This window comes from Brienomyrus brachyistius, chromosome 1 (genome assembly GCF_023856365.1).
Source record: "Brienomyrus brachyistius isolate T26 chromosome 1, BBRACH_0.4, whole genome shotgun sequence".
Taxonomy (NCBI): domain Eukaryota; kingdom Metazoa; phylum Chordata; class Actinopteri; order Osteoglossiformes; family Mormyridae; genus Brienomyrus; species Brienomyrus brachyistius.
Window position 1 is genome coordinate 3,930,487 of NC_064533.1, and position 12,395 is coordinate 3,942,881.

Here is a 12,395-nt window from a genome sequence, read left to right on the forward strand (position 1 = left end):
CACAAGGACCCAGCGCTGATCTACGCATGTTTTAATTTGCCTGGTCCTCAAATGCAATTTGCATATCTACACTTGGGCCTCGGGAGAGTCGAGGCAGGCAATATGAAAGTGAAACCGTAATGATTTTGGTGCTGAGCCAAATGCCTGGTGCTCAAGGCTGACCTCAGTTTAATGGTCCCAAGGCCGTTCGGGCACACAGATGTGGCTGTAATGGTATTAGAGAGCTTCTCGTGCAAGGTATCAAGGGCAGGGCAAAGGACGAGGCCAGCAGAGGTACTATCTCTTCCTGACACTCATTATGTCAATAATATCCTCCTCATGGATAATAGATGCATTTGCAAGGTCGAGCAGGCAAACGGAAGCCATGTCTGCTCTGCTCGGGTCTGGGATACGTTCATGGACGTCCCTTTCAGACACAGATGTGCCTGGCAGCAGCCACATGTGCTATCAGATGCTTCTAGCTCCTCCTAAAAGCCAGATTTGTGAAATGAGGCGCAACACAAGACTCCTCAGAATGGCCCAGAATATTTACACAAAGATAACTCAAAAAAGAATGCAATTACTTCCAGCAAATGTTGTTTAGTTCATCAGCTGCATTGTGGGTGGTATAGTGGCTTACTGGGCGACGCTTAGGCCTCATGACACCAGCATTGTGGGTTCGATACCCACCGTTGGCTCTCCGTGTGTGGCATCCTTCTGAGGAGGCACCAGCTTAGCAAGCTGCCGTGTGGTGGCCCAGAGTCTTTCTCTGGAACAATCAAAAGACATGTGGTTAAGTGAATTGGTGTGTCTCCCTGCTTTGTGTCCTGTGCAAGTTACGATGGGCTCCAGGTTCCTCATCGCCCAATGCTGCATCAGCGGTCGAAGATGGATCGATACTCATCGGTTAAGTCACATATGTTAAAAAGCACCGAATCAGGAACTTGATGGAAGCCCATGCGATGATTATTCTGCATAGTCTGAATAGTGTTGAACATGCATAAGGGTGAACGCACACACACTGTTTCCACTGGGGTCTTTCCTTACTGGGAATTCCTGTTTGCTCACCCTGTGCCAAACCCAGGAAGGACCCTCAAACAGATCTGATTGGAAACATGTGTCGCATTTGCTGTGGGATTAATTACTTAAATCCTTAGGCAGCTCAAAGATTCCTTAACCGGACTTAGGAGAATTCGGGACTCTTCTCTGTAAATGCACTTTCAGGCGGGTGTGTTTCCATATCACTATTGAAACCTGTGCTTTATATTGATATTCCGGACCTAAAAAGTCACAAAGGGTAGTAAGTTCTGTCAATGTCATTTTCTGCCATCTGGCATTTTGAACCTTGAATTGTTTACCGTTAAACCAAATGTACAGATGCCACTTTCATTTGATTTAATGCAGTAACGTTTGAAATTTATGGAGTTTTGTATCTGGCTGTCCTGAAATGAGACTCAGAGCCATTGAAACTTAAAATATTAAAGCGTTCGATGGCAGAGATGATTAAGCAGGCGGCTGAGAGCGTGTGCTGTGAGCCCTTCTCTGTGGGGGCGAGTCTTCACAGCTTGAGGGCTTCGATTTCGGTTTCCCAGACCTTTTTCTTTCACGTTTTCTACACCATATCATCTGGTCGCTTCCCCAGTGGTGTCTGTGCCCCGCCGGCCCCTCCAGGTGGGCCGTGACGCAGCCACCTGCTGACACACCCCCTTTCTGTGTACCCCCCACCCAGGGTGGCTGCATCACCAAGCTCGAGCGGTTCCTCTCCGATCACCTCTTGATCATTGGGGCAGTGGGAGTTGGGGTGGCCTGTCTGCAGGTAAGCTTACCCACCGTTTTAAAGTATAGCAGGGTCCTTTAGATGCTTGTGGAAGTTTTATTGCAAGAAACTAGAGGAGGCAGGACCAAGACATCTGATTGGTTTGTCCTCCCACCTGTAGCGCTTGGACCCACCTCCTCTACAATCTGATTGGTTATGTCTCTGAACCAATCATTTTTCATTCTGCCCTCAGAACATTTTTGTGTACGTATAATTCCTATGAGCCCTTAGCAGGGACCCCTCCTCTTTAATGTACACACACAGCCTATCTAATACAAACCCCTCCCCATCCACATTTATTATAATCTTAAAAGGTAGGAGATACTGGAGACAATTGTCAAATGGGGTCAGTTGTTCAACACTTTGTTGACTTTTTAACACATTTTGACAACGACTAACTCGTTCCTCCACTTCTGCTGACTCAAGGCTGCGAACGACAACTGTAACTCTTATGAAAGGCGTCACAATAAAAGCTCACAGGTTAATCAATAGGTGCCAGATCTCATTCAGCAACTTTTCCCGGTCTCTCCTACCAGAAGGATGCGCACGACTCTTTGGAGGGTTGCTGTCGCCGACTCATGTTGAGTTACAACGTTAATAGTTAATAACTTTACCCGCCTTCCCGCTCATGATGTTAATAATGCAGCGCTTCCTTAAATATGACCTCACAGCATTACGGAGTCGTGTTAAATTCGATCACATAACGAGCCCCTGTAATTACTTTTTAATTAAACAAAGATGCGTCCCGTGCACAGCAGATGGAGGGAGCTTCCCCAAATCCGGAGCGGCGTCCCACGGACCAGCTGACAAAACAGTCACCAGTGTCACCGGGGGACATACCAGGGCCCTGATATGCCTGTTTGTTTTGCTTATTTAAGGCTACCCCCCCCACCATATGTTTCCAATCTGGCCAAATGTATTTGGACCAAAGTTCTGATGAACCACGCCAGCCGTGAATGTAAACTCTGGTCCCAGTTGTTCTGACCCAGAATGGCTCCTAGACTGACCTTTCATTTCTCACAGAGAAGTTGATCATTCTGCAAATAAACTGTGTAACTGATCTTGAAGTTGTTGCTGCGTCTCTCCCCCCCCCCCCCCTTCCACGTTCATTTGGGGTAGTTTCTTATTTTCTCATCGAGCAGTCAATCCCGAATCAGAACGGTACGTTGCTTTTTGAATAGACGGTGTCCAAGGCAACGAGCAAGCAAACCTCGCCTCGCTGGGCGTGGGGTGAAATACGAAACTGATTGGGGTGTCCGGAAGACACGTGGCACATATTTTTTTCCAATAATAAGTTAATCAGCACCCCCCCAGCAAGTCCAGTCAAGCTAGTCAGCTTCAGAATAGTAACTGGTGCATAAAATTTCGGTGCAGTGTGGAACGGAGCTGTGTGGAGCAGCTCAGATGCTTTACCTGCGTCACTGCATTAACTTGGATTAGTTAAGATGACTGGATAGTCATTATTCACACTGAATAATTAACCGCAGCAAAAAGCAGAGCTAGTGTTTGCCTGTAACAGGAGAGCTAAAGACATTACCTGACACCTGAGAGGGAGGGTGACATGCTGGCAAAATGTAATCGCAGCAGATCTTAGCCCCTTTGCCTCACAAACATCTTTTATGTCTGGTTGTTTCATTTCTGCCGTCTACAGCCAGACATCCTTTCCCATCAGGCCTGATGGTTCCTTGCCTTCTTTGGAGCTTCTGCTGGGTTCATGCAGGAGGTTCGGTGTGCCTGTCTTCCCTTCATTCCTGTCTCTCCTGTTACCCCATCTCTCCCGCACGCTTGTCTCTCCCGGGTGACCTTGTCCTGCCCCACTTAGCTGTTTCCCCTGTGACCCCGTCTCTCCCTCCCACCCACCTCCCTGGTGACCTCCATCTATCCCTCATGCTCATCTCCCTGGTGACCCTGTCTGTCTTGCATGCCCTCCTCCCCAGTGACCCCATCTCTCCCTCATGCCCACCTCCCCGGTGACCCCATCCCTCCCTCACGCCCACCTCCCTGGTGACCTCATCTCTCCCTCACGCCCACCTCCTTGGTGACCCCATCTCTCCTTCACACCCATCTCCCTAGTGACCCCATCTCTCCCTCACACCCACCTCCCTGGTGACCCCATCTCTCCCTCACGCCCACCTCCCTGGTGACCTCATCTCTCCCTCACGCCCACCTCCTTGGTGACCCCATCTCTCCTTCACACCCATCTCCCTAGTGACCCCATCTCTCCCTCACACCCACCTCCCTGGTGACTCCATCTCTCCCTCACGCCCACCTCCCTGGTGACCTCATCTCTCCCTCACGCCCACCTCCTTGGTGACCCCATCTCTCCTTCACACCCATCTCCCTAGTGACCCCATCTCTCCCTCACACCCACCTCCCTGGTGACCCCATCTCTCCCTCACGCCCATCTCCCTGGTGACCCCATCTCTCCCTCACGCCCAGCTCCCCGGTGACCTCTGTCTCTCCCTCACGCCCATCTCCCTGGTGACCCCATCTCTCCCTCACGCCCACCTCCCTGGTGACCCCATCTCTCCCTCACGCCCACCTCCCTGGTGACCTCATCTCTCCCTCACGCCCACCTCCTTGGTGACCCCATCTCTCCTTCACACCCATCTCCCTAGTGACCCCATCTCTCCCTCACACCCACCTCCCTGGTGACCCCATCTCTCCCTCACGCCCATCTCCCTGGTGACCCCATCTCTCCCTCACGCCCAGCTCCCCGGTGACCTCTGTCTCTCCCTCACGCCCATCTCCCTGGTGACCCCATCTCTCCCTCATGCCCATCTCCCTGGTGACCCCATCTCTCCCTCACGCCCATCTCCCTGGTGACCCCATCTCTCCCTCACGCCCACCTCCTTGGTGACCCCATCTCTCCCTCACACCCATCTCCCTGGTGACCCCATCTCTCCCTCACACCCACCTCCCTGGTGACCCCATCTCTCCCTCACGCCCATCTCCGTGGTGACCCCATCTCTCCCTCACGCCCACCTCCCCGGTGACCCCGTCTCTCCTTAACACCCACCTCCCCGGTGACCTCTGTCTCTCCCTCACGCCCACCTCCCTGGTGACCCCATCTCTCCCTCACGCCCACCTCCTTGGTGACCCCATCTCTCCCTCACACCCATCTCCCTGGTGACCCCATCTCTCCCTCACACCCACCTCCCTGGTGACCCCATCTCTCCCTCATGCCCATCTCCCTGGTGACCCCATCTCTCCCTCACGCCCACCTCCCCGGTGACCCCATCTCTCCCTCACGCCCACCTCCCCGGTGACCCCATCTCTCCCTCACGCCCACCTCCCCGGTGACCTCTGTCTCTCCCTCACGCCCACCTCCCCGGTGACCCCGTCTCTCCCTCACACCCACCTCCCCGGTGACCCCATCTCTCCCTCACACCCACCTCCCCGGTGACCCCGTCTCTCCCTCACGTCCACCTCCCCGGTGACCCCGTCTCTCCCTCACGCCCACCTCCCTGGTGACCCCGTCTCTCCCTCACGCCCACCTCCTTGGTGACCCCATCTCTCCCTCACACCCACCTCCCCGGTGACCCCGTCTCTCCCTCACACCCACCTCCCCGGTGACCCCGTCTCTCCCTCACACCCACCTCCCCGGTGACCCCGTCTCTCCCTCACGCCCACCTCCCTGGTGACCCCGTCTCTCCCTCACGCCCACCTCCTTGGTGACCCCATCTCTCCCTCACACCCATCTCCCTGGCGACCCCGTCTCTCCCTTACACCCACCTCCCCGGTGACCTCTGTCTCTCCCTCACACCCATCTCCCTGGTGACCCCATCTCTCCCTCACGCCCACCTCCCTGGTGACCCCATCTCTCCCTCACACCCACCTCCCTGGTGACCCCATCTCTCCCTCACGCCCATCTCCCCGGTGACCCCATCTCTCCCTCACACCCATCTCCCTGGTGACCCCATCTCTCCCTCACGCCCACCTCCCTGGTGACCCCATCTCTCCCTCACACCCACCTCCTTGGTGACCCCATCTCTCCCTCACACCCATCTCCCTGGTGACCCCATCTCTCCCTCACACCCACCTCCCTGGTGACCCCATCTCTCCCTCACGCCCATCTCCCCGGTGACCCCATCTCTCCCTCTCGCCCAGCTCCCCGGTGACCTCTGTCTATCCCTCACGCCCATCTCCCTGGTGACCCCATCTCTCCCTCACGCCCACCTCCCTGGTGACCCCATCTCTCCCTCACACCCACCTCCCTGGTGACCCCATCTCTCCCTCACGCCCATCTCCCCGGTGACCCCATCTCTCCCTCACACCCATCTCCCTGGTGACCCCATCTCTCCCTCACGCCCACCTCCCTGGTGACCCCATCTCTCCCTCACGCCCACCTCCTTGGTGACCCCATCTCTCCCTCACACCCATCTCCCTGGTGACCCCATCTCTCCCTCACACCCACCTCCCTGGTGACCCCATCTCTCCCTCACGCCCATCTCCCCGGTGACCCCATCTCTCCCTCACGCCCAGCTCCCCGGTGACCTCTGTCTATCCCTCACGCCCACCTCCCTGGTGACCCCATCTCTCCCTTACGCCCATCTCCCTGGTGACCCCATCTCTCCCTCACGCCCACCTCCCTGGTGACCCCATCTCTCCCTCACGCCCACCTCCTTGGTGACCCCATCTCTCCCTCACACCCATCTCCCTGGTGACCCCGTCTCTCCCTTACACCCACCTCCCCGGTGACCTCTGTCTCTCCCTCACGCCCACCTCCCTGGTGACCCCATCTCTCCCTCATGCCCATCTCCCTGGTGACCCCATCTCTCCCTCACGCCCACCTCCCTGGTGACCCCATCTCTCCCTCACACCCACCTCTCCGGTGACCCCGTCTCTCCCTCACGCCCACCTCCTTGGTGACCCCATCTCTCCCTCACACCCATCTCCCTGGTGACCCCGTCTCTCCCTTACACCCACCTCCCCGGTGACCTCTGTCTCTCCCTCACGCCCACCTCCCTGGTGACCCCATCTCTCCCTCATGCCCATCTCCCTGGTGACCCCATCTCTCCCTCACGCCCACCTCCCTGGTGACCCCATCTCTCCCTCACACCCACCTCTCCAGTGACCCCGTCTCTCCCTCACGCCCACATCCCCGGTGACCTCTGTCTCTCCCTCACACCCACCTCCCTGGTGACCCCGTCTCTCCCTCACGCCCACCTCCCCGGTGACCCCGTCTCTCCCTCACGCCCACCTCCCCGGTGACCCCGTCTCTCCCTCACGCCCACCTCCCCGGTGACCCCGTCTCTCCCTCACACCCACCTCCCCGGTGACCCTGTCTCTCCCTCACGCCCACCTCCTTGGTGACCCCATCTCTCCCTCACACCCACCTCCCCGGTGACCCCGTCTTTCCCTCACGCCCACCTCCCTGGTGACCCCATCTCTCCCTCATGCCCATCTCCCTGGTGACCCCATCTCTCCCTCACGCCCACCTCCCTGGTGACCCCATCTCTCCCTCACACCCACCTCTCCGGTGACCCCGTCTCTCCCTCACGCCCACCTCCTTGGTGACCCCATCTCTCCCTCACACCCATCTCCCTGGTGACCCCGTCTCTCCCTTACACCCACCTCCCCGGTGACCTCTGTCTCTCCCTCACGCCCACCTCCCTGGTGACCCCATCTCTCCCTCATGCCCATCTCCCTGGTGACCCCATCTCTCCCTCACGCCCACCTCCCTGGTGACCCCATCTCTCCCTCACACCCACCTCTCCAGTGACCCCGTCTCTCCCTCACGCCCACATCCCCGGTGACCTCTGTCTCTCCCTCACACCCACCTCCCTGGTGACCCCGTCTCTCCCTCACGCCCACCTCCCCGGTGACCCCGTCTCTCCCTCACGCCCACCTCCCCGGTGACCCCGTCTCTCCCTCACACCCACCTCCCCGGTGACCCCGTCTCTCCCTCACACCCACCTCCCCGGTGACCCTGTCTCTCCCTCACGCCCACCTCCTTGGTGACCCCATCTCTCCCTCACACCCACCTCCCCGGTGACCCCGTCTCTCCCTCACACCCACCTCCCCGGTGACCCCGTCTCTCCCACACACCCACGTCACCGGTGACCCCGTCTTTCCCTCACGCCCACCTCCCTGGTGACCCCATCTCTCCCTCACGCCCACCTCCCTGGTGACCTCGTCTCTCCCTCACACCCCTCCCTGGTGACCCCATCTCTCCCTCACACCCACCTCCCTGGTGACCCCGTCTCTCCCTCACACCCACCTCCCTGGTGACCCCATTTCTCCCTCACGCCCACCTCCTTGGTGACCCCATCTCTCCCTCACGCCCATCTCCCTGGTGACCCCATTTCTCCCTCACGCCCACCTCCCCGGTGACCCCATCTCTCCCTCACGCCCATCTCCCTGGTGACCCCGTCTCTCCCTTACGCCCACCTCCCTGGTGACCCCGTTTCTCCCTCACGCCCACCTCCCCAGTGACCCCGTCTCTCCCTCACGCCCACCTCCCCGGTGACCTCTGTCTCTCCCTTACGCCCACCTCCCCGGTGACCCCGTCTCTCCCTCACGCCCACCTCCCTGGTGACCCCATCTCTCCCTCACGCCCATCTCCCTGGTGACCCCATCTCTCCTGCCCCCCCCCTCTACCCAGTATCCCCATCTCCCCAGTGCCCCCATCTCCTTCTCCCCTCTCCCACCCCAGCCCACCCTTGTCTCTCTACTGCATGCCCATTTCTCCCTGTCTATTACCATATATCAGTCTCAACCAGATGGGCGCTGAGTTGCTTCATTAATTCTGCTCCCCCTGGATTAGACAATTAGCCCCTTAATTGAAGTTTAAGAACTTTAATGAGTGGGATGCCTTATTTCCTAACCCGGCACGGCAATCAGAAAATCCTGTCCGCAGACATCATTAAATGTGCCTGTCAGCATATGCAGGCTGGAAATAACCCATTTTGGAGTCTGCCACAGTGCTGCACCTGTAGCTCTTAATAAGCTGCTATTCACGCTAAGACAAAACTGATTTATTAAATTGGATTCACCGGGATAAATGACACCATCAGGTTGTCACCAACTGGGGAGATTAATAGGCATCCATCTTCAGCATATATGAGATGTTCGAAAACAGCAGAGATCTCATACTTGTATGTATATGTCATTTTCAGGCATTCATTGTTTGTCACATGAAATGACCCAGTAGACGTGTGTATGGCTTTCCAATCTCAGGATGTCGTTGGGTGAGACTTGGACTTTTGTCTGAGGCAAGGGGGGGGCTGCTGTTCTGTCCCCTATAGCACTTACACCTCAGTGACGGGTCTCTTTACACCATTCAGTATCACTAGGTAACCCTTCAGGTCCTGGAAGGTCGAGATGCCATGATTCAATGACGTTTACAGTTGTTTACAGGTTATGTTCACATAATGGTATTACTCAATGTCTGGGGTTAAGGTTAGTAACATATAAAGCATTAAATTCATTCATTTAGTAGACAGTTTTATCCAAAATGAAATACAATTCAGAAAGCGATTGGTGGTTAAGGGCCTTGCTGAAGGGCCCAGCAATGACTCTGCCAGCCATCAGTTTGGACCAGTGACCTTATGGTAATGGGTAGTCCTGCCCCACTGAGTTACACAACTCTGTCCCAGTTGATATGGGGAGTAGTTGAAACTCACCAGTTTACCCAGTGGGGGCATGAATGTCGGCCATTTGCGAAGGTGTATAAAAAATGAGAAATATCTATATAGAATATCATGTAATAAATTACAAGCATTAGCCGTGAGCTGTCTAGTGTAGAACATCTGTATTGTGGGGAAAGCAAACCAGCTGGCTCCTTAAATTGCTTCTGTTTTGAGAAATGTAGCCCAGTTTGCATGTGTTACTGCACGGTGTCGTGAAAACTAGCAGAAACTAAGTAGAGTTTTCCTGAGTAGTGAGTGGCGAGCTTCCCAGATATATGCTGTTCTGCCACACTGATGGGTAACAAAAAATTATGGTCCAGTAGCCCTGAGATTCAGTAGCGCTGGGGAGATATTTATAACCGGAAATGCTTTATTGCAGTGACAACGCAAACCTTCTCAAGGTGCACGTTTCCTCCTTGTAGAAGGTGTTTAATTGGACCTGTGTGATACATGTGCAGTTGTTTTTGCTGTCCAGAGCCCGATGTATCCTGTCAGCCATGTTTGTGTACTGGAACTGCAGGACCGGGGGAAGGATAGGAGGTCAAAGGGGGTGAAAAAATGTATCGTTAGAAATGCATTAAACCTGAGCTCCCCTCGGAGTGCCGTTGGGGCAAACCGGACCCCCGCATGCGGACAGAACCTGCAGGTCACAGCCGTTCAGCGGGATCTCCTGAGGGAAGCTGCTCGGGTCTGGGCCATATCACTGCATCCTGTCCCGCTCTGCTAAAGCCTTCCCGCGCCTTTTCGCCTCAGGCGGCGAAGCTCTGTGGCAGATCCGCACATTTTCTCAAAATAATTGGGACCGTGTAATACACCACACGCTCAAGGCATCGCTGAATGTGGCACGTAGATGCAGGCAAATGAGTTAGACCGGCCTTCTCTGCATCACATTTGTTCCCCTGGCAACGAGGTCACCTGACCAGCAAACCTTCATATATGCCGTGAATGTCGTATGTCTGCATTTGCAAAGCTGCCTTAGCAGCTTCTTATTCCAAACTCTGTCTTCTGAGGATGCACAGGGGAATTTTCTCTTTCTCCCTACCTTTCTTTATGTCTTTGTGTAAAATTGTCAGTAAAATGTTTTTCTGAGAATCCGGCATCCGGCATCGCTGACGCCATTAACTTCCAAACATCATACTTGTTCTTGTGTCCCGAGTTCCCGCAGGTGCCTGTTTTGCTCTGATAGAGCGTCCCACTGCAGTAGCAGACAGGCAGGGTATCAAAGACATTGCCATCTAGGTGCATGTCTGGGTCTCGGGGCCATTCCGGAGTGCTACCCTTTTGAAGGATCTTACTCTGAGAGCATGAAAATGCGTTAAACCTGCGGCTAGCACGTAAAGGCCATCCATCACGGGCTACGGGCTTCGCGGTTCCGCTTCCGTTGTCGGCCGGTGGTGGGATGTGGAGGCCTGAGGGCAGACCTTTTATGTGGGAACGCGGCGTCCTCAGGAATGGCTGCCCTCACAGGAAACGCCATGACAGGGCTGCAGGCTGGCTGCAGGCTGGCTGCGAGCTGTCGGGGTCTCTGTGTGTTACCCGGGAGGAGTTGATGCTATGTTCTCTTCGCTTTTGTGCCTGTCCAGATGATTCGTGTCATAGCGTGTATCCTGCAACATTAACATTAATCAGCAAAAAAAAAAAAAAAGTTTGTTTTGCACCAGGCCCGTAGCCAAAAATAAATTTGGGGGGTGTCCGGCATCCCTACCGGTGTTTTGAGGGAGGTTCGCTACCTGGCTATGTCCTTCATCAGTAATCAGTAGCTAATACATTGTGGAGGAGGGGCCAAACCATTGTTTTACTACATGGCTACGTGCCTGTTTTGTAGGGTGGTATTATTTACCATGTGTATGTATTTGCCCAAGGCGAGGGTACAGAGAAGATCCCACCCCTCACATTTACCACTTTTACCATTTCCCTAATTTCCCAATTTCTCACGCCATGTAAAATACACATTTTTTGCAAACTCCAGCCTGACTCTTCTCTGCTTATCATTAACGGAAGGCTGGAATACCAGTCCTGCTTCTAGGAGCCTCTGATACAAACTGCCCCAGCAGTGCACTTCACATCTACTGTACACTTAATGTTTCCAATTCCTTTTGAAGATCACTTGAGGTCACCCTCTGATTTATGACAAACTGTCGGATAAGCTGTCAGCCATCTCTGGCATTAGAAAGTGGCTTCTGCCCTCTATCTGGCTGGTTTCTGGTCGTTCCCAGTGTCTCCTGCTTCACCTTGTTCCTGTGTCCTGCTGTCTTAGAAACTTTGAGCCTGGAAGCAGCCCGCCTCGCAGCGTAACCTTCTGACAACTGAACTAGGATTAAATCAGGATTTAAGGATGCAGATTTTTTCTTACATATCGAGTGGTCTCTTAATTTTTCCAGAGCTGTACACTATACACTGCTACCATGAAGTAGTATGTTATAGGCGGGCAGACGTACCTTACCTGTCAATTATTTGTCTCTTATGATGGTTTACAGTCATGGGGCACCATCAAATCCAAACGTGAGGGTTAGAATACAGCAATTGGACAGATGTTGCTAAGTGGGTATCCAACTTATGCCCAGATAGGGCACAATTTGCCTTTTAACATATATATTTTTATTTTAACTACTGAGTAGCCCTGAATAATGGAGGGGGCTTGGCATTAAAGACACGTTTGGGCCCTGCAGTGCGTGCAGTCAGTGCTTTTCACAGCCGCATGGTTTATGGTCTCGTAAATGTTTTTCATGCGAGTCGCATGACCGCTGGAGGCGTTACTCGAGTCTGATGTGTGGAAATGCGGTGCATGGAATTCCAGCAAGTCTGGGTCTGTAAAGTGAGTTTTCAATCTATGCATCAAGGAACCTAAAATGAGGAAAATCCGTCAGAAGTCCCACCCAAGCAAGGAACACTCACAAAAGCAGTTAAGTTGATTTTTAATAAATGCCAATTTTATGAAAAGTCAAAACAATGGCATTTACTCCCAG

The 12,395-nt window shown here is 54.3% G+C and overlaps 1 protein-coding gene across 11 annotated transcripts in view; it reads left to right on the plus strand.

The window, feature by feature from the left end:
* Window positions 1-12,395, plus strand: part of tspan11 (tetraspanin 11) — a 55,451-nt gene that overhangs the window by 33,366 nt on the left and 9,690 nt on the right. For all 11 annotated transcript variants that reach the window (XR_007400370.1, XR_007400374.1, XR_007400371.1 and 8 more), the window contains one exon: window positions 1,709-1,795. Coding sequence is in view for 3 of the 11 variants with exons in the window: in XM_049028622.1 (XP_048884579.1) it covers window positions 1,709-1,795 (87 nt within the window). In the remaining 8 variants the exon portion in view is untranslated. The remainder of the gene's footprint in view (window positions 1-1,708; window positions 1,796-12,395) is intronic.